This window comes from Rhinatrema bivittatum, chromosome 3 (assembly GCF_901001135.1).
Source record: "Rhinatrema bivittatum chromosome 3, aRhiBiv1.1, whole genome shotgun sequence".
Taxonomy (NCBI): Eukaryota; Metazoa; Chordata; class Amphibia; order Gymnophiona; family Rhinatrematidae; genus Rhinatrema; species Rhinatrema bivittatum.
This window is the reverse complement of record NC_042617.1, coordinates 543,015,394-543,037,505: the sequence shown is the minus strand read 5'-3', so window position 1 is coordinate 543,037,505 and position 22,112 is coordinate 543,015,394. Positions and strand designations below refer to the sequence as shown.

At 47.4% G+C, this 22,112-nt stretch overlaps 1 protein-coding gene across 2 annotated transcripts in view; it reads left to right on the top strand.

Moving 5' to 3' along the window:
• LOC115088282 (heat shock factor protein 2-like) overlaps positions 1-4,828 on the top strand; it is a 131,973-nt gene extending 127,145 nt beyond the window's left edge. The window contains exon 11 of one of the 2 annotated variants that reach the window (XR_003855741.1): positions 3,752-3,887. Coding sequence is in view for 1 of the 2 variants with exons in the window: in XM_029596407.1 (XP_029452267.1) it covers positions 3,752-4,053 (302 nt within the window). In the remaining variant the exon portion in view is untranslated. Of the gene's footprint in view, positions 1-3,751 lie in introns of both variants that reach the window. The other variant, XM_029596407.1, reaches the window with a different exon arrangement.
• Positions 4,829-22,112: the final 17,284 nt, after the last annotated feature.

Below are 22,112 nucleotides of genomic sequence, written 5' to 3'. Positions count from 1 at the left end.
TTGGATATCCCACCAAATTGCCCTCCAAGCTCATTTTGGAGGCCGGTAGCACATCAGGAGGTATTGCTAACTGAGCTCTCCTCCCTGTTAATGGCAGAGCGATGGAGCATGTCCCACCAGGGCAAAGAGGGCAGGGATTCTACTCCAGGTACTTCCTGTTTCCAAAGAGAACAAGAGAACTCCATCCCATTCTAGACCTAAGAGCCTTGAACAAATTTCTAAAAAAAAGTTCAAAATGGTTTCCCTCGTCTCCTTGATTCCCCTTTTACAGAGGGGATTGGCTATGCTTCCTTGATCTAAAGGATGCATACATTCACATCGCGATCTTCCCCAGTCACAGGAAGTATATCCAATTTGTGGTAGGGAAATGGCACTTTCAGTACTAGGTTTTGCCATTTGGGACTAGCATCAGCTGCACAAATCTTCACAAAATGCCTGGCCGTGGTGGCAGTGCACCTCCGTAGGCTGGGGGTGCATGTTTTCCCTTATCTGGATGATTGGTTGGTCAAGAGCACATCTCAGGCAGGGTCCATACACTTCACCATCGAGTTGTTGGAATAACTAGGATTCATCAACTATCCAAAGTCCTATCTTGGCCCATCACCTCAATTGGTCTTCATATGAGCCCTGCTGGACATGGCTCAGGCTAAGGCCTTCTTGCCTTGTCAAAGGGTCGTCACTTTGATGACCATCGCGACAGATTCAGCAGAGCCAGCAGGTGTCAGCCTGGTACATGTTGAGGCTGTTGGGCCATATGGCCACAACTGTCTATGTCACTCCCTTGGCAAAATTTACATATGCTCAGAGCCCAATGGACCCAGAGGTCACAGTGGTGCCAGGCCATGCAGAACATCCAGGATTGCATCCAAATCACCCCATTTCTCAGGGACTCATCCTAGTGGCGGGTACTTTCAAATCTGGAACTAGGTATTGCTTTTCAAAGTCGTCCTACCCAAATTGTCCTAACCACAGATGTATCCACACTGGGCTGGGGAGCTCATGTTCATGGGCTCAGCACCCAGGATCTCTGGTATACAGAGCAAAGCTATTGTCAAATCAATTTCCTGGAGCTTCGGGTGATCAGGTAAGCACTATGGGCTTTCATAGATCGGCTGTCCAAAGTTATCCTGATCCAAACTGACAACCATGTAGCGATGTGGTATGTCAACAAGCAGGGAGGTACGGGATTGTACTTCCTGTGTCAGGAAGTGTTCCAGATCTGGTCATGGGCCCTGTCCCATGGGATGGTGCTTAGGGCCATGTACCTGGCCAGGATGGAGAACATGGTAGCTGACAGATTTGAGTCATGCTTTCAGACCCCATGAGTGGTCCCTGGACCAGAGGGTAGCAAATTGGATATTCTGCCTCTGGGAGAGCCCGGACGAAGATCTGTTTGCATCCCCTTGCAACAGGAAGGTGCCTCTTTTCTGTTCCCTGTATCAGTTAGATGGCAAACTAGTCTCTGACGCCCTTGCTTCGGTACGTGTATCCTCAGATTCCCTTAGTGGCGAAGACTCTCTTGAAGCTTCGTGAGGACAAGGGGACTATGATCCTCATGGCCCCTTATTGGCCAAGACAGGTCTGGTTTCCACTCCTATGAGAATTGTCCTTCCAGAGACCCACTGGTCTGGGGACTTCCCCCAATCTCATCATGCAAGATCAAGGCAGATTACGACATCCCGATCTCCAGGCCCTGTCACTCACAGCCTCCATGTTGAGAGGTTAATTCTGCAACCACTCTTCTCTCAGAGGATGTGTCTTGGGTCCTGATGGCTTCTAGAAAGCCTTCCACTACAAAGTCCTGTGGACTGAAGTGGAGGTTTTCTATATGGTGTGAGCAGAAGACCCTATATCTGTTCTCCTGCCCCATACAAAAACTGCTATATTACCTTCTACACTTATCAGAAGCTGGCTTAAAAACCAACTCCAATAGAGTCCATCTCGGTGCGATTGGCGCATACCACCATGGTGTAGATGGTACGCCCATCTCTGTACAGCCTTTAGTTGTACGATTCATGCAGGGCCTGCTTCAATTGAAGCCTCCCCTAAGTCTTCCTGCTGTGTCTTGGGACCTCAATGTGGTGTTAGCTCAGCTGATAAAAGCGTCTTTTGAGCCACTGCGCATCTGTGACCTAGAAGGTCATATTTTTGGTGGCAGTCACCTCAGCGCGCAGGATCAGCGAGCTCCAGCCTTTAGTGACTTATGCATCTTACACTAAGTTTTATCATGTCAAGGTGGTCTTGCATACACACACTAAGTTCCTGCCTAAGGTGGTGATGGACTTCCATCTTAACCAGTCCATTATCCTACCAACATTTTTTCCCAAGCCCCATTAACCCCAAGCTGAACGAGCACTGCAGAGTTTGGACTGCAGGTGAGCCTTAGTCTGTTGTTATGCCCGTTGGCTCCTGGTTGGATGTCTGTTGTCCCCTTTTGTGTTTGGGAGTGGCCTGTAGCTAGGGATTCACCCGTGTGTAAGGACTACCATCCTGCTTGTCCTCTGAGAAAGCAGAGTTGCTTACCTGTAACAGGTGTTCTCCAAGGACAGCAGGATGTTGGTCCTCCCCACCACCCCTGCAGAGTTGGGTTTCTCCTAATTTTTCATTTATATATAATTCTATGTTATAAGACTGGAGAGGGACTTCATGTGGATGCGTGGTATAGGGCATGCTGAGCATGCTCAGTGTACAAAGTCAAAGTTCTGAAAACTTTGACATAAGTTTTCCATGCTGGGGTTCCATCTGATGATCTCATCCATGTGTGAGAACTAACATCCTGTGGTCCTCTGAGAAACCCCTGTTACAGGTAAGCCTCTGCTATCTCCAGTGCAGGGGACCCCTTAGGCCACAAATGACCAACTGTACATTTTTTAAATATTTTAAGATCATCCCAACTTTCTAGTTTTTTTATTTTTGGGGTTTTTTTTTAAACTCAAAATGTATTCCTGATCAGTTTTATCCTATTCCTTGCCACTGCCCTCTTTTGTTATCGAGTTTTAAAACAAACTGCTTGCCGCATTTAGTACAGTAATCATATCGCTGTTTTCCTGAAGTGCTAAAAAGGGCAGTTTATAGTGGTTCAAGAAGGAAGCTTGAATCAACTTCCTTAAGGAACATCATCACTGAAAAAACACACACAAGTCAGCTAGCCCATTATAACAATAAATAATAAAAACATAAAACAAATGCATCTCATGACAAAATGTTACACTGTTGCTGACCTATCCAGTATCCAAGTGAATATCCATCTATGTTTTCCTCCCCCCTCTTACAATTGTCTCCCTTGATCTTTGATTTTTAACCTTGTTCTAGCAACTGTAGGAGCCTTCACTGGCATAAAGGCTGGAGGGGCCACTGTCTCTGAGGCACATCCACTGCAATGCTGGTTGTGCAGCAAGAATTTCCAACACAGTGGTGCCGCCCCCCCCCCCCCCCCCTTTCCTTTCCCCAGCATTGACACGCGTGTACTTACCTTTGCAACATTCCCAGGTCCCAGTGCACAGGAGACATGAACTTGAATTATCTGCGCCACATGACTGGCCCTTCATCAGAGGCTTTTGAGCCTCAACTAGACATTTTATTCTACTAGAAAAATCAACAGGGCAGGGAGGTGCAAAAGTGCCAGAAATGTCTTCATGATGGAAATCACAAGTAGAAATGTGTGTACTATTTTTTATACAGTATTCTATGCACTTAATAAAATGCCTGCATTTTCCCTCATTTATTTTTCCTGTCGTTTTTGCCTCCATAGATAAACAGCTTATTCAGTACACGACCTTCCCACTGTTGGCCTTCCTCGATGGGAATTCCACTGTCGAGATGGGAGGTAATTCCTCCTCCTCTTCCTGCTCATCTGATGTTGCGTCTGCCTTGGACAAGCCTGAGGCAGTAGATGAGTTGCTAGAATCCAGCCTGGACCCTGCACCCACACAAAGCAAACTGGTGCGCCTTGAGCCTTTGACAGAAGCCGAGGCCAGTGAAGCCACGCTCTTTTACCTGTGTGAACTGGCTCCGGCAACCCTGGATGGTGACACACCGCTCTTAGAGAACTAGGATGATGAATAAGAAGCATGGCATACATCCGGGCATACTCTTCATCAAAGTGATGAACTATTTTATTTTGAAATCCTTCCCCACAACTACCACCACCACCGTCGCCTTTTGTGCAGATACTGTGGAATCGGAAGCACCTTTTACTACTTACCCTCCCCAAAGATATGGCTTCTGTAAAAGTTGTTACCAGATGCCTAGGACTTGCAACGTACTCTGCTTAGCAGTTCAGACTATACTGACCACTTTTTTTTGTCTTTTGTAACAATGGATTGCTTGGAATAATAACTGTAACTGTTTTCCCATGTGGTCCAAAAAATGTTGTTCAGCATTTGTGGGCAACATTTAATATCTTCGCACTCTAGATGATCATGTTGAGCACTCAAGTACTGTAACTAGAATTACTTAGAACATTGATCTTATTTCTTTGTTTTGTTTCAGTTCATGTTCTGGAAGAATTTATCTATTTTTGGTTGATTAAATGTATTGTTGGGTGGGGAAAATTTGGTTAAATACAGAAAGAGCGAGGAGACTTTTTGCAGCTGAGAACAAAGTGCCTGTAACTATTTAAGCAGTTCTGTTGTAGGTCTTTTTTTTTCCCATCTGATAGAGGAGATTTGGGGTGGGGGAGGGACCATTAGATTTCCATATGTGGAATATGTACTCTGATCCCTTTTGCAGCCTTTTGCTGAAGTGAAACCATGGGATAGGGGAGACTCACCTTGTCTTTTGTTAACTGTTGCAACATAGCCATAATAAAATGTTATTTTTTATGTTCTGGCTTTCTTGAAAGTGCATTAATTTAAAGTATGCTAGTTGTTTTCTCTGTACAAGTGCTCTGAGAGAAAGCAAGTTATTAGAAGTAGTCTGCATCTCACCCACGCTAATGCACAAGATTGTGTTCCTACAGGATATGGCACAGGAATTCTTTGATGCCTTCTGGGAAAATTGTGTTGATTAGGAGGAAGAGCCTAAGGCTGTTTTGATTATTCTAGGATAAGTGTACACCATATTCGAAGGTGTTTTAAACTTCCTGCTTGTTTACCCAGAAACAGCCCATGACATATCTAGATAATTCAGGGATGGTCAAAGCAAAATTAGCCAGATAATGCTAATATTCAGCGCTATTTGGCTAGGTTATCCAGATAAGTTTAGGACTGCCTCAGAGCAGTCCTAAAGTTATTCAGGTATGTATTCCTAGATAGCTTTAGCCTTAACTGGCTTATATTAAACCTATAGCTGGTTAAATAAAAAAAACAAAAAAAACCCACCCATCTCCTCAAAAAACAAAAATTATTCTTTGGCATGATTCCTGATAGTCTCTCTCCCCCCCCCAAAAGAATGAAAAAGTGCAGGCCATAGTGACCTGAGGGGCCCCTTGATTATCACAGGCTTGCCTCTGGCCCCCTCCTAACCCCCATCTATCTGGATTATTCCAACGCTGTAAAGAAATGTAGCTTTGTACCACTCCCACTGGTGTTCAGTATTGCTTTGACAATAATGCTGTTAACACATTGGTGGTAATCTGTATGTATTGGCATAATACCCTTGCCTTTTTCTAGATTCACTCTGAACAGTCACCATGCCAGATTTTCTGATCGTTTATGGCAACATCAACTGATTCTGCAAATTGTTGGTGGACATAGGACAACAGCATATTAATAATTAACTCTCTCTTCCTGTTCATACCCCGATCAGTCCAGATTCCTGGGTTTTGCATCCCTGCCAGCAGATAGAAACAGAGAAAGTTTCACGGACACTGCTACATAATCTAGTGTACCACTTGCAGTCCCTCAGTATTTCTGTCTCCAGCAGATGCGTAAAACCTGCAGTCTGGTATAGGAAAAAAAAGGTTTATTCGATCCTCCCAGGAGGTTGCTAGGTCCTGGTGGGGCCATCCCCCCTTGGTTCGAGGTGGACGAGCAGGGGGTTGTTGACCCTTTTTATTAGCTTGATCCAGAGTCCTGTGGAGTGCATATCCATGAAGCAGCATTGGAACCCGCAGACTGCTCTGCAGCTACAAGCCCGGTGGATTAAGGAAGTATCTCTTATTTTTTGGCAAGGCTGGGACATTAAAGATTGTTGGGGAAAAAAAAAAAAGGTGAACGGAAGTTAGTTCCTGCTTCGTGGTTAGCTAATTTGTGGCGTCCCTTCGCTGCAGCGATCAGGGGTGCAGAGCTGTTGAAAGCCAGCATGGAGGAGGGTGTGTGTGTGTGTGGCGGCGCACAGTCCTGGACACATGGCAAAGAATGCCACTCTTGTTGGGGGATAGTGATTGCAGCTCATTCGGGCAGGCTTATGCTCAAGCAGTATTTCAGGCGGGGAAGGCACTTATGGTGTATCTGCCGCTGCTGCTAAGTGTGTTTGAGTCCCACTGAGGGCTTTCCCTGTCAGCACGGGAATGTCCCCTATATTGAAATATTGGGCAGGGCCGTTGGAGGAAGGGGAATATCCACCGTAATTGTCACTGGCTATATCCAGCTCTGGGAAGGAGTCAGTCGGGGAGGTTCTGATTTGGAGGATTTTACACTTGATTCGGATTCTGACTCCTCGCAGGCATCTTGGCAGATTTTGTTCTGCTTATGCATAAGGTATATTTGGCAAAGAGAGCAGCAGGTGATATGTGCACTCAGACCCATTCTCGATCCTCGATCCATGACCAGTGAAGAGACCCGTGCAGGCAATGTTCCAGAAGGGGATTCAGAGGACTCTCATGCCGCGCCAGTGGATTCCCTGGGAGCATACCAGGGGGCCTGATGGAGCAAATCCGGCTGGGGACCCAGAGGAGTTTCCTGTGGCTGAAGGGGATAACACCAATGTGGTGCTCCTTTTTTGCAGAGAGGAACTATGTCCTTTGATTCCAAATGTGCTTCAGAAGCTGAGAATCAAGGTTTCACAAGAGGAGTCTGACTTGAAGGGGGCGGATCCCATGTTGGACGAGTTGCAGGGTCCAACGAAAGCATTCCCCTTTCATAAGCTGGTAAAGTAGTTAGTAGTTCAGGAGTGAGACACTCCCGAGTCCAGCTTCAGGTTTTGCAGAGCTATGGTGAAACTTTATCCTTTGCTGGAAGAGACATTGGAGCTTTTGTCAGCAGTAAACAAGACGACCATTATTCTGGTAGCAGGGTCTGCCGTTTTAAGAGATAAGGATTGCAAGAAGTTCTTTGAGGTCTCAGCCCTGGCCATAAGGGTTGCAATTTGCAGCAGTTTTATGTAGAGGGCATGTCTGCATTGGGTCCAGAAGCTGTAGGAGCCGCAGGTGGCATTGGGGGGAAGCAGCTCAGCAGGTTGAGTGTTTAGAAGTGGCTGTGGCATATGGGGCTGATGCCTTGTAAGACCTGGCTAGGACGTCTACTACGATTATGATGTCTGTGGCATCAGCAGAAGGTTACTACGGTTATGAAACTGGTAGGTGTATATTTGGTCCAAATTTCAGCTGGGTGCCCTTCCATTATAGGGCAAACTCGTTTGGGGAGGACTTGGAGCAGATAATGAAGCATCTGGGAGAGTCCAAAGTGCATAAGTTGCCAGAGAATAAGCCAAGGGGCAGAAGATTGTTTTCCTGCTCATGCTTTGTTTTGGGACAAGTGATTTTGCCAAACTAAAGGTTCTTTGAGGCCTCAAAGCCAAAATGCAGCCAGAGCTCTAACCTGGGGGCAGTCCTTTTGGAGTAGTCTGAAGCCATCCCAGTCAACCCTGGTTCAGGCACAGCAAGTGCGCATTCCATTCTTCAGTTCTGGCCGTTGGAGAGCACCTGGTGTCTTTTTTTTTTTTTTTTTTTTACAAGGAGTGGGCCAAAATTACCATGGACCCAGTGGGTCCTAAGTGTGATAAAAGATGGCTATGCATTAGAATTTACTCTGCCAATACAAGACACTTACATCATTTCCCCTTGTGCTTCCCACACGGAACAGGTGGCTGTTCAAGGGACGGTGGACTGCTTGTGGTGTCTGGGGGGCTATAGTATTGGTTCCTTGAGAGGAGCAAAAAATCAGGAAGGTGTTTCATTTATTTCGTGGTACCAAAAAAGAGGGAACATTTTGCCCAATTTTGGATTTAGAGAAGGTGAATGCATCCCTCAAGACTCCTCGTTTCCAGATAACGACCCTGATGTTGGTCATAGCAGCAATAAGCAAGTATGAGTTCTTGGCATCTCTGGTCTTAACAGAGGCATATATGCACATAGCCATCAGGCTGGAGCACCAGCGGTTTCTGAGCTTCATGATCCTAGGGGAACACTTTTTCATTTCCAGGCCCATCCTTCTCGATTGGCAGTGGCTCCGTGTACATTCACCAAGGTGATGGCGACCTTATAACAGGAAAATGTGTTGGTGTATCTATATCTGGATGACTGGCTCATTCATGTGAAATCAGAAAACTTCTATCAACAGTTGGTACAGAAGGTACTGATGTGGTTGAAGTCTCTGGGCTGGGTGGTGAATCTGCCAAAGAGCCATCTCATTCCCTCTAACACTGTAGTATCTGGGGGCTCAGTTCAAAACACTGGAGGGAAGAGTGTTTTCTAGCGGAAGAGAGGATGCTGAAAATGGAGGGTTAGATTTGACATCTGTTTGCAAGTCCTCAGCTCTATGGCATTCACATTGGAGCTAGTGCCTTGGGCGTTCATGCATATGTGGCCTCTCCTCTCCCATTGAAATCCGTTGCCGGAGCAGTTTAATCTTCCCTTTCCGCTCAAGGGGGAAGGCAGAGACAGTCTTTTGTGGTGGCGTATTCAGACCAATCTGGAGCATGGTGTGGAATTGGAAGTTCTAGATTGAGTGATACCACCAATGTCAGCCTTTCTGGCTGGGGAGCAGTGTATCAGGATCAGTTACCATAGGGCCAGTAGTCGAAGAAAGAGGCTTCATGGTCTATCAGTCTGTTAGAGATGAGAATGGTGCATTATGCTATGCTTGCCCTTCTGCCAACGGTTATGCAGCTGTTCGGTGTGGGTCCTATCGAACAATGCAATGAAGGTGGCCTATATCAGCAGGAAAGGAGGAGGCAAGAGTCAGACGGTGTTTCAGAAGGCGCAGGAGTTGATTCTCTGGGCAGAACAGATTGTTCAGGCAGATTTTCTCAGTCGAAGAAAATTAGACTCCATGAGTGGGAGTTGTCTGAGGCAGAGATGTTTCATCTACAAGAAATGGGGGTATTCTCATATGGATTTAATGGTGACCAGATAGAACACCATGGCATCTCATTTTTGCAGCCACTGAAGAGAACATGGAGCAGAAGGCATCGATGCTTTAGTTCTGCCAGGGCCTCAGGGCATTTTTCTTTCTTTCCTCCATGGCTACTGGTAGGCAAGATAATACAGCAAATAAACATCCAGCCAACATGATTTTGGTGGCTCTAGGGTGGCCAAGTCAACCATTTTTCACAGATATAGTGAACATGGCCATAGACAGGCCGCTGAGGTTAAGACATCTGTCGAATCGTCTCTGACAGGGCCCAATTGGGTCAGGTGGCTCACTTCTATCTCATGACCTGGAGTTTGAGAGGAGATGGCTGAGATGAAGGTGATATTCCAAAGCAGTTATTACCACCTTATTGCAGGCCAGGCAAACTTCCACATCCTTAGCAAATGTGTTTCAAGGTCCTGGCGTACCGTTAATGGAGTGCAACCTATTCAGATTACGGTGTCGCATATTTTGGTTGTTCTACAGGAGGGCTTTGTCGAGGGTCTGGCCTTTAACTTTCTGAGAGTATAAGTAGTGGCCGTGGGCTGTCTCCAAGGTAAGGTGCAGGGATTTCCTTTGTCTGCACATCTGGATGTCGTACATTTTCTTCGGGGAGTGAAAAATTTGCATCCTCCAGTAAGAAAGATCTCTTCCTCTTGGAATCCCCTAATCTGGTACTTAGAGAACTGTATGGGGCTCCTTTTGAACCACTGAGGAGGGCAACCATAAAGGACTTGACTCGTAAGGTGGTTTTTCTGGTGGCTTTGTTCAGCCAGAAGAATCTCGGAGCGCCAGGCTTTGTCGTGTCGAGATCCCTTACTGCAGATTTCAGACTTAGGGGTATCTTTGCACATGATGCCTTCCTTTCTGCCAATGGTGGTTTCACTATTCCATCTTAATCAAACTGTGGAACTTCTGGCTTTTCCAGATTTGGATTCCTCCATGTGACACGTAAGATAACATTGGCTCAAGGATGTAAAGCATGCATTGTTGAAGTATCTGAAGGTTACCAATGATTTCTGTAGATCGGATTACCTTTTTGTGCTGTGGAGTGGTCCAAAGGGGTGTAAGACATCTGAGGTTATGATTGCGTATTGGCTTAAGGAGGCAATTGACTCTGCTTATATATCTAAGCGTCGTCCTGTGCCTGAGGGTTTAAATGCTCATTCGATGCCTTCTCAGGCGACCTCTTGGTCTGAATCACAGCAGGTGTTCCACAGGAGAGTTGCAAGGTGGCTACTTGGAAATCGTTGCACAGTTTCACTAAGCATTATTGCTTGGATGTCGGGGCTCTGACTTCCATGTCCTTTGGTGAGAGTATTTCATGAGCGGGACTCTCCAGGGCCCATCCTGTTTAGGGGAGCTTAGAAACATCCCAGGATGTACCAAAAAAGGAGGCAAAAAATGAGATTTTATCACACACCTACCTGCCCTTCTGGGCTAATAAAAACACCTGTTCTTACCTGGCTTGTCTTCCTAAACCCATTACGTTTGTGGCAAGTTTACTTGGTGGGGGATACTGGATGCTTCAGGAGGCTCGCTGCAGACAAGAGGAACAACCACAAGCCACAGGCAAGGGAAGTTCCAATTCCTCCTAGGGAAGTACCTACACTGGAGCAGATGCCACTGGTCCTGCAGTGAAAGGGTTGTGGGCCACGTCCGCGCTGGCATGCAGGCAGGCATGACCTAAGAAATATAGGGAGCATATCTTTCCTTCCCGAGCCTCATTGCTGGGCATGTTAGAAGATTATGTGGCTAGCAGCTATCACAGGGATGGCAAATTCCAGTCCTCAAGGACCACAAACAGTCCAGGTTTTCAGGATATCCACAATGAATATGCAAGAGAAAGATCTGCCTCAGCTCTTGGGCTATCCTGGAACTATATGAAGAAATCAATGGAAGATCTGGGTCCAGTCATGGAAAGGTCCCACACTGTGCCGGGTCTCACCAAACTATTGGCCACCCTGCATTTCATGGCAAATGGCTCCTTCCAAACGACAGTAGGGGTCATGGGGGCAATGTCCCAAACCATTTTTTCCTGCTACCTGGGACCAGGTCATAACAGCTGTATCTGACCGTCTGAATCGCTACATAGCATTTCCTTGGGGCAGGCTGGACTTGATGGAATTGAAAAGAGGCTTTTATGCTATCATTAACTTTCCCAATGCTCTGGGAGCTATCGACTGCACTCATGTAGTCGTCCTCCCACCACATGACAGCGAGGAGATCTTCTACAACAGAAAGCTCTTCCACTCCATCTTGCAAGTGGTCTATGACACTAGAATGCGTATCCTTGACATGGTGGCAAGTTCCTGGGAGCAGCGCACAATTCCTTTATACTTAGGCAATTGGGTCTGTTTGAAAATTTTGAGGATGGCCTCTAAGGTGACGGTTGGCTCATATGTAAGACAGATGCTTCTCTCTCTATTCCATCTCTGGCTATGTGTTTGCAGCAAATGGCAGAGACATGGGAGGGTGGGGAGAGGGGTGGTGGCTGTAACAGCATTGCTGACATGACATGTGGCTTGTACAGTTAGGTGTGCAGGCCCTGCCTCTCTCTCCCTTGCTCAGGAGGGCTGCTAATCTTGTGAGGCCAAGCAATGCACTTGCCCTAAAGTTTGGTGTGTGTGAGCAGCCACTACCCCACTTTCTACAGGTTCACTGTAAAAAGTGCCCTTTTCCAATCCTCCCATTTGGACCAGTAGAAGTCTCACAGGTGAAACACAACCTTTAAGTGTCCAAACTGTTGGAACTTGTAGATCAGGTGTGGCCTGTTAGTGATGGGTCAGCCAGGATGTCTTGCCCATCACACAGGTAAACCAGAAGCAGTGGCAGTTACATTTTGGGGCATTGCATATTCCTACAAAAGGAGGAGTACAGTAAGTGGACAACTAGCTTCTTATTGGAATCTAAAGGTGGACTTTTAACTCTAAGAATTGATACCTTTGGATACATTTTGTATTTTTTGTCTTCTTGTACATGTGTTGGTTGTTGTACACAATTTTAATATAATTACTTAGATTTTACCCCTCATGCAGGCAATCTGCTAAAACACAGCCATGTTGAGTGTTTTAGTATCTCTTCTTCACTTTTGTTCATTATAAACTTACTATTTATCAATTTCTTTTAAATCTAAGGAGGGTAATATTCAGTAGGGTTGCCAGTTGACAAGTTATCTAGCTAAAATTAACAGAATAACTTGTTCCAGATATTTTAGTAGGATAACCATTCCGCTGAATATTCCAGATTAAAGCTATCTGGAAAACTTTAGCTGGATAACTTAAAACCTAATTCAATTTTTGAATATGACTGGTTAGATTTAAAGTTAAGTTATCCAGCCTTAAATGGCTGGATAAGCTACCACATAAGCAGATATTTGCAAAAGATATCCGGTTAAGTGGCACTCTTCTTTATGTTTTAAAATGTGATAACAGGCCTCCCGACCCAATTCGCACCATAAAATGTTTAACACCCCTGCCTTCTGAGCACAACCCCATAACTCCTCCAAAACTAAAAAGTAAACAGATCCCTGGCCCTCCTCTCCCCAGTAAACAGCATATACAATTACCTTCAAGCACCCACCCAGTACCTGATCGTCCCTCATTAGTAGCTCTGGGATTGGAATCAAGTGAATGGCAGGGAAAATGAAAGTTTCATTTGTGGAAACTGCCCTGAAAGTTTCACAAATGAAATAAAATGGAATTTGTTTCAGATTGAAAACTTATTTTCAACAAATACATATCCCTTACTATTAGGGAATCTGTTTTCCACAAGAACACAGGATTCATACTTGATGGGACGCACCAGTTTTCTCTCACATCTTTAGTAAATTATAAGTAGGTTTTCAGGTATTTTTTATAAATTTTTATATATTTTTATATACCGACATTCAATCAAGGATATCACATCAGTTTACAGTGAACAGAAGATGAAATAAGTGTCGGGTTTCTTATTTCTTACATGAGAAAACTTAGTAAGAATAATGCAACAGTGAGGCTGAGCTTTTAACAAGTAACTTAAGAGATTAACAGAATATTTTGGGATTACATAAGATATAGGAGGGAGGAGGATTAATTCAGAGGGCAATATTGCATTTAGAGGGAAACAACATGTAGGGAAACTTGAGTTGGGGGGGATAGGTTGGGGGTGGTGGTGTCACGAAGGGTGTGACGTGTTTTAGGGGGAAGCTTGGGAGCTGAAAGCTGAGGTATAACTTTGTGGGGCTTTAAAATTGTTGTTGAAGTCTTAGTCTGGGTGAATCAAAAGTGTTGGGAAGGATATGGAGTGAAGGGACTGATGGGGGGTGGGGAGGAGCGGGGAGAGGGTTAAAACATGAAGTAGTTATTAATGAGCAGCAAGGAGGGGCATTCTTAGGTAGATTGGGGGAGGAGATCTGTTATTCTAGTGGGCGGTGGTTGGGGAGGTATTAGGTCACAGGAGGAAAGGCTTTTAGGAAGAGCCATGTTTTTAGGTGTTTTTTTTTTAATATGAGTTGAGGGTTCAGTTCTTAGTTGTGCAGGAAGGTTGTTCCAAAGAGATGGTCCAGCTACTGATAGGGCACGTTCTCTGGTTGTGCTAAGATGCGCCTCTTTCAGGGTGAGGATTGGGAAAAGCCCGGTGTTGGTGGAGCAGAGGTTCTTTAGGGGTGTGTAAAAGCGTAGGGGCACGTTTAGCCAGTCCATTTTGTCGTTGTGGAGCGTTTTGTGGGTTAGGGCTTTATATTGGATTCTGAACGTGATGGTTAGCCAGTGGAGGTCCTTGATGGGTGCTAATCTTGTGAGGCCAAGCAAACTCCATCAGATTTTTTTTTTCTTTGCGAATGATCTTGCAGCTGAGTTTTGTAGTAGCTGCAGTGGTCTGAGAATGGCGGCCGGGAGGCCGAGTAGGAGGGAATTGCAATAATCAAGTTTTGAGAAGATCAGTGTTTGGAGGTCGGTTTGGTAGTCATGGGGATAGAGGAGCGGTTTGAGTCTTTTGAGGATCTGGAGTTTGAAGTATCCATCTTTTATCATTGTGTTAATGTGTTTTTTAAGGCTTAGTTCGTTGTCCAGGGTGACGCCAAGGTCCTTAACTGTGAGGGTTGTCTGTTTCCCTATGTGAGTTGCAGTGCCACCATGATTGAGAGCGTGAGTGGTATTGTTTGTTACATATAAGATTTCGGTTTTATTGTGGTTGAGGAAGAGACAGTTGTGCGAGGAGTTGATTTATTTCCGATAGGTAGGTATCCCAGATTTTTAGTGTTTGAGGGTTGATTTTAGGGGGAGCAGGATTTGTCCATCGTCTGCGTAGACATAATAGGTTAAACCTATTTCGGACAGAAATTTGCAGAGGGGGAGCATGTACATGTTGAAGAGGGTGGAGGAATGGGATGAACCTTGAGGTACGCCATGCGTGAGGGGGACTTTTTTTGATTCTGTTGTGTTTATTCTTACTGTGTAGGATCTGTCGGATAGGTATGAGTGGAACCATTTGAGTGTGGTGTCGCATAGTCCAATTTCTTTTAGCCTGTTTAATAGTGTATCGTGATTGATGGTGTTGAATGCGGCGGAAATGTCTAGGAGAATCAGGAGGTAAGATCTGCCTCTTTCCAGTCTTCTGAGGATTGTGTTGGTGAATAAGAATAGAAGGGTCTCCATGCTGAAGAATTTTCTGAGGCCATGTTGCGCTGAATATAATATGTTATGGTTTTCCAGATGTTCGGATAGCTGCTTGTTGACGATTTTTTCAAGTATCTTGGCTATGAAGGGGAGGTTGGAGATAGGTCTGAAGTTGGTGGGGTCTGAGATGTCAAGATTGGTTTTTTTTAAGGATAGGTTTGATGACTGCATATTTGAATTTGGCAAGATACCATGTTCAAGTGAGAGGTTGATAATGTCAACTATAGGTCTAGTGATGATGTTGGGGACTTGCTTCAGTAATTTTATTGGGGTAGTGGCAGGATTTGTTCTTTGGATGATAGATTCCACTTCAGTAGAGGCAGTGGCTTCAAAGTGAGCCCATGAGGAATTGGATATGATAGGTGGTTTGGGGGTTTCCATGCTGATGTGAGGGATGTTTGCAATTAGTTTGGAGATTTTGGTGCTGAAGAATTGAGCAAATTCATCACAGGTTTTGGTTGGGTTATCATTGGGGGATGGGTTGTGAGTTGGGTGGGTTAGGTCGGAGACATAAGCAAATAGTGTTCTGGGATTAAATTATAGTTGTGAATCTTCTTTTCGTAGAAGTCACGTTTGGTTTTATCAGTATTTGTATTGTAGATGTACAACAGTGTTCTGTATTTGTCTTTTAATTCGGGTGTTTGCTTTCTTCTCCATATTTTTTCAGCTTGTCTTAGTAAGCGTTTTGTGTTTTTTAGTTCTGGGGTGTATCATGGGGATTTGTGTTTGGTGGAGGTCTTAATTTCTTTTCTTATGGTTGGGCATTTGATCTTTGCTACATCAGAGTTGATTATGATCCATGAGTTTACTACGGAGTTTGCGTCATTCTTGTTTAGGGAACTTAAGGTGACTGGTAGTATTTCCGTGGTCTTCACTGGTGCATGGTTTGATGAGTTCGATGAATTTGTTAGGGATGTTTGTCTCCATGAGGGGGTTTTTCAGAAATAGTTTGGTTTGAATGAGTTTATGATCAGACCAGGGAATGGATGTAGTTGTAGGTGGGTTATTGCTTGAAATTTTTTCATTGATAAAGATTAAGTCAAGGGTGGGGGTGTTGATTATTTGTTTGAATCCAATGGCCGTCATAGTGTTTATGAGGAGTTTGCAGTTGTGAGATGATGTTTTGTCGATGTGGAAGCTGAAGTCACCCAGAATGATTGTGGGGGAGCCTGTGTTGATATTGGTAGAGATGGCTTCGATTAGGGGTGATAGGTTGTGGTCAAGAAGTCCTGGTGGGGGTTAGAGCAAGAGAATTTGAAGGATTTTCAATTTGAATAGGCATAGTTCAAGGGGGGGGGGGGTGGAAGATCGAGTGGGTGGATTGTGAATTTGAATTTTTTTTAATGCCAAGAAGAGCAGACCGCCTCCTTTTTTTTCCAGTCTGGGTATAGAATAAATGTCATAAATAGATTTGGGCAATTGGTTAATGAGGGCGGCGTCTGAGCTTTTGAGCCAGGTTTCAGATATACAGAAAACAGTGGGATGGTGGTCCAACAGTAGGTCGTGAAGAATCAAAAAATTTTTTTTTGTTATGGACTGGGCGTTGAGTAGAAAAAGGGTCAAAACTGTGAGGGCAGCCATGTTGGCATTAGGGATGATGGAGGGAGAATGCAGGTATGTGGTGAACTTTGCATTGTATCTTTTAGTATTGTTGCTGTAGTTTAGTTTTGGGGTTGGGTGGGTCCATTCCATATTGGGGTATATTTATTGGTAGGGATATTGTAGTAGGTGGATGGTAATCACAGCTGGTGATGTGAAGTTCAGGGGAGATGTGGGTGAGGGGGTGATGTTGGTGGGGGGGGGGGGGGGGGGGGTTGTGCTAGTTTCTTGGGAAGTTAGAGGGATCTATGGCTGTCAAGTGGGGCACAAGGGGGTGGCACAAAAGGATGCACTAAGGGGCAGCCCCCTTTGTCACGCTCCTTAGGTGCGTGGTGCCTGAGGTGAGGGACTCACTAGTAGGCCATTCCTTGAGTCGCTCAGGGTGATGTCAGGTTGGAGGCAGTCCTTGCAGTTGAGTGCGGAGAGGTCTCGCTGTTGCTGGGAAAAAGGCCACGGTCGGGACCGGCAGGGCTCCTGACGCAGATGGGTCAGATGTAGATCGCGTAGAGCATCTGTGAGAGGGCTGGTCTGAGCAGGGGGCAAATGGCTGAGTTCAGGTGAGGGACTCACTATTAGGCTGTTCCTTGTGTCACTCAGGGTGACCTCTAGTTGTTTCAGTCGCTGTATAGTGTACCAGTATCTGTGCTTTGAGGAGGCATTAGTCACAGATTTTCCCCAACATCCATTTACATTTTACTAGGTAAATTTTTTGATTGCCCCACTAGAAAGTGAGTGGAATTGAAAAGTACCCACTCTGTGAAAGGGTCCTATCACAGATCCCCATGATCAATGTTTCCTTTACCTGGGGGCTCATCAGCTAAAGGGACAGCTCTGCGCTTCTCTGTGCTTTGTAGTAGACACCACACAGGAGTCTTGAGGGCACCAGCCCACTGTGTACGGATACACCAACACATCAGGGTGCAAGTAGATGGCTACCCCTGTGCTCGATCTGTAAGAGGCCTGCCCACAGGTGCTGCTAACTTGATCAGCCTCCCACCTAATTCCCTGGCACACAGACACCCACATCTACAGATGGGTGGCGGCGGCAACATAACACACTTGTCCAGACTGGTATGCATGGTTTTATTTATAGCATTCAATTGAGCTGAAGTTTCTCCACACTATACAATCAACAGACCATCTTAAATGTCAAAAGGAATGTTCTCATATGCAGCTCTTGCAGTTGTATTCTTCACGGTAGACTTTATTAGCTACCTCAGCGCTGTAGACTGTCAATATGCTATTGATGCCTTGCTAAAATAATGGCATATAGGGGTATCAGTAAGATTAAAGATAAATGACTTTAAGACAACTGTTTCTAGGTTCTTCATAAAGTTTTTATTCAGCCCCCATAAGAAGTCTCATGTTGGCTACTACTACACTAAGACGAAAAACAATTAAAAACAAAAACATGTTATGAAAATGACAACTGTCTACCAGACTACTTCATTTCAAAGTGTTTGAATAAATAAGAAGTTCCCTGTACGTACCAGGATCAGTCCAGCAGATGGAGTCAGACAAGAACGTCTGAGGGCGCTGCCATATAAGACAGCATGCCAAGTGTCCTTCTTCAGTATCTTTCTGACTCCAGCAGATAGGAGCAGGGGAACAGTGGTTCCCCAGAACACTTATTTTAGTGTAGTTTCTTTAGTCTCTTCATTTCTTGGTTTTTTGGCCTTTACCTTAGGGGCGGATTTTAAAAGCCCTGCTCGCGTAAATCCGCCCGGATTTACGTGAGCAGGGCCTTGCGCGCCGGTGCGCCTATGTTCCATAGGCCTACCGGCGTGCGCAGAGCCCCGGGACTCGCGTAAGTCCTGGGGTTTTTCGAGGGGGGCGTGTCAGGGGCATGGCCAATTGGCGTGGTGTTTTGGGGTGGGATGTGGCGTTTCGGGGGCGGGCCTGGGGGTGTGGTTTCGGCCCAGGGCGGTCTGGGGGGTGGCCACGCCCTCCGGAACCACCCCCGACCCGGGGGCGGTTCCGGAGGGCACGACGAGACGCGACCCGTGTCTCGGCGCGCTAGCGGCCTGCTGGCATGCGGGGATTTACTTCTCCCTCCGGGAGGTGTAAATCCCCCGACAAAGGTAGGGGGGGGGTGGGTTAGGTAGAGGAAGGGAGGGGAAGGTGAAAGAGAATTCCCTCAGAGGCCGCTCCGATTTCGGAGCGGCCTCGGAGGGAATGGAGGTAGGCTGCGCGTGCCGGCTACACGAAATCGGCAGCCTTGCGCGCGCCAATCCAGGATTTTAGCGGCTACGTGCGTATCTACTAAAATCCAGCGTACTTTTGTTGGCGCATGATGCACCAACAAAAGTACGCGAAGGCGCACTTTTTTAAAATCTACCCCTTAGTGAGGAATCAAGTTACCAAAAAAAAAAAAAGGGTCTAGGAGACAGTGTTCTCGCTCTCTTGTGAGGGAGTGATCCTGCTCTCCACCGAACATTGCCAGCAGAGCTTGCTGCCTGCTTGTTTATCTTCTCCCTTCCGTTTTCTGTAGCGGGGTACGTGAGCTGTTTGGTTTTCCTTTACAGGGCTCCCTGTTCTTTCTTCATCGCGCCTGGCCACAGAGGGTGCAAGTTGGAAGGCTCCATCCTCTTCCCCCCCCCCCCGCACACGATCTGACCCATGGCCCCGCGATGCTCATTCCCCGGGGCCACTGCCAGCTGGGAGGTAGTGTTCCCCAGTGGGGCTTTTTTGGAGTTTGGGGTTGGTGGGATGATAGCGGCGGCTTCTCCGTTTGTCGGAGCACCTCAGCGCAGCAGGACTTGGATTTCCCGCACTCTCCCTCCCACCCCTCTCGGCGGCATGCCGAGAGCAGTGGCTTGTACCGCATGTGGGTGGCCCGGGTCCTGGCTATCCCGCGACTGCATTTGTACTGCCTGCCTCCCAGGCAGGGAGGGCAGCTCTGGGGGGACCGGGTTGAGGGACAGTGACAGGCCCCGATCCCGCGGAGTGCAGGAACAGCAGCCATTTTGCTGCAGCATGATTTGGATGCAGGATCTTCGGAGGATGAGCCGGAGTCACCCTTTCCAGGTTTTCCGCTGTCCTTGGTCCCTGTGCAGCCCCTGGGGAGGAACCCCGATCAGGGGAGGATGCATCTCGAGCCCCTTCAGGACTGCCGCCATTTTCTTGATGCATAATGTGTACTTGGCCAGGATGTCCAACCCTCTGGATCTCCCCCCCCCAAGCTGGCTAGATTGGATCCTCTTACCGGGGGAACCCCTCAGGAGCAGCACCCATTTCACAGGGCTGGCTCGGTGCGCAACCCCCCCAGGAGCATGGGGGACCAGAAGCCAGACTCACCCTCAGACTATCTTCTCCTAGCAGCTCAGTTGGAGGGGGATGACCCCAGGGTCCTCCGCATTTTCCAACAGGAGGAGCTGGAGCACCTGATACCCCATATCCTGCAGGAAATGGATCTCGACCCTCTTGCCACGAGGCAAGAGCCACCACAGCAGCCCTCGAACCGCTCGCATTCCTGGAACCAGCCATTTCGGGGCCACAGGCCTGCCAAGGAAGGAATGTCCCAGGGGACCTCCTCCAAGTTTCCCCAATGATGCCAGGCCAACCCACCCTCCGACTCCCAGGATCAGGGCCAGATCTCCCTCTTTTACGAGCAGTGGGTCCTAGATGTTCTAAAGCACGGCTACGTGTTGGATTTTGCTCGGGTCCCAAGAGACAGATTTCTCTTCTCCCCCTGCAGTTCCCCACAGAAGCAGGACATTGTTCACCAGACCCTAGCCAGTCTACTTGCGCTGGGGGCGATTGTTCCAGTACCTCCCTCAGAAGTGGGCCCAAGAAGGATGGCACTTTTTGGCCAATTCTGGACCTCAAATCGATCAACCAGGCGCTCAAGGTCCCACACTTCCAGATGGAGACCCTGTGCTCTGTCATAACAGCCGTTCACCAAGGGGAGCTCCTGGCCTCTCTGTACCTCACAGAGGCATACCTTCTTATCCCTATCTTCAAGGCCCATCAATGCTTTCTCCGGTTCAAGATCCTGGGACAGCACTTTCAGTTTCAGGCCCTCCCCTTTGGCCTGGCACCCATCTTAGTCCATCCCTATCTAGACGACTGGCTCATGCAAGCGAAATCCTTGACACAAGGCTACCACACCGTTGACAGAGTGGTGCAGCTGCTCCAGTCACTTGGCTGGGTTGTCAACTATACCAAGAGCTGGCTGACGCCATCCCAATCGTTGGATTTCTTGGGAGCGCGTTTCGACACGGAGGAAGGCAAGGTTTTTCTATGGCCGGACCAAGCCCAGGCGTTGCAGGACCAAATCGTGGACTTCTCTGGCCTACCCTTGCCACCAGCCTGGGATTATCTCCGATAGTGGACGCCCTGGAACCCAGGACTTGATCTTGTATCATGGGCGTTCGCACACATGCGACCTCTCCAGAGAGCACTGCTATCCCGCTGGAAGCCACTGTCACGGGACCACCAGGCCATCCTGCCGCTGCCTCGCGCGGCCGTGTCCAGCTTCCATTGGTGGTTGGACCCCACCCATTTGGCCCAGGGGCTGCTGTTGGATGTTCCGGACTGGATAGTAGTCACCACCGATGCCAGTCTCTCCGGATGCAGTGCCAGACGAGGTCCCTGCAGGGGCAGTGACTGATCAACTGCCTGGCGACCAGAGTGGTTCGTCTAGTGCTGAAAGCCTTCCTCCCTCTGGTTCACCATCAGGCGATCCGGATACTCTCGGACAATGCGACCATGGTGATGTATATAAATCGCCAGTGGCTTACAAGGAGTCGGCTCGTCTCACTGGAGACGGACAAGCTCATGCAGTGGTCGGAACGCCATCTAACTCACCTGGCGGCATCACACATCGTGGGGGTGGACAACATTCAAGCAGACTTCTTAAGCCGGCAACATCTAGATCCAGGAGAGTGGGAGCTCTCCCAAGAGGCAATGCACCTCCTGCTTCAACGTTGGGGGACTCCCCACTTAGATCTCATGGCAACAGTGCTCAACGCAAAGACGCCTCGATTCTTCAACCGGGGAAGGGGCCGGAGGGCGTAGATGCCCTAGTGCTGCCATGGCCCCGCCCGCTTCTACTTTACGTCTTTCCCCCGTGGCCACTGGTGGGAAAGGTCCTGCGAAGAATCGAATGTCATCAGGGCACCATCATTCTAGTGGCGCCAGAGTGGCCCCAAAGACCGTGGTTCGCGGATCTTCTCAATTTAGCAGTGGATGGACCCCTACGCCTTGGCCACCTGCCTCACTTGCTTCGACAGGGTCCAATATTTTTTGACCAGGCAGATTGCTTCTGTCTTATGGCTTGGCTTTTGAGAAGCGCAAACTGAGGCAGCGTGGTTATCCGGAGGCGGTGATTTCGACTCTCCTCCAGGCACATAAGACTTCTACTGCAGTAGCCTACGTGAGGGTCTGGAAGGTTTTCGAATCCTGGTGTTCATCACATGACACGCTGCCTGGACATGCTTCTGTTTCTTAGATTCTCTCTTTCCTACAGGCGGGCCTGGAGAAGGGCCTAGTCTATAACTCTCTCAGGTTACAGGTGGCAGCGCTGGGTGCTCTGCTTCGTCCAGAGGGGAAGATTTTGCTTTCATCCCATCCAGACATTGTTCGCTTCCTCAGGGGAGTAAAGCACTTGAAGCCTCCACTC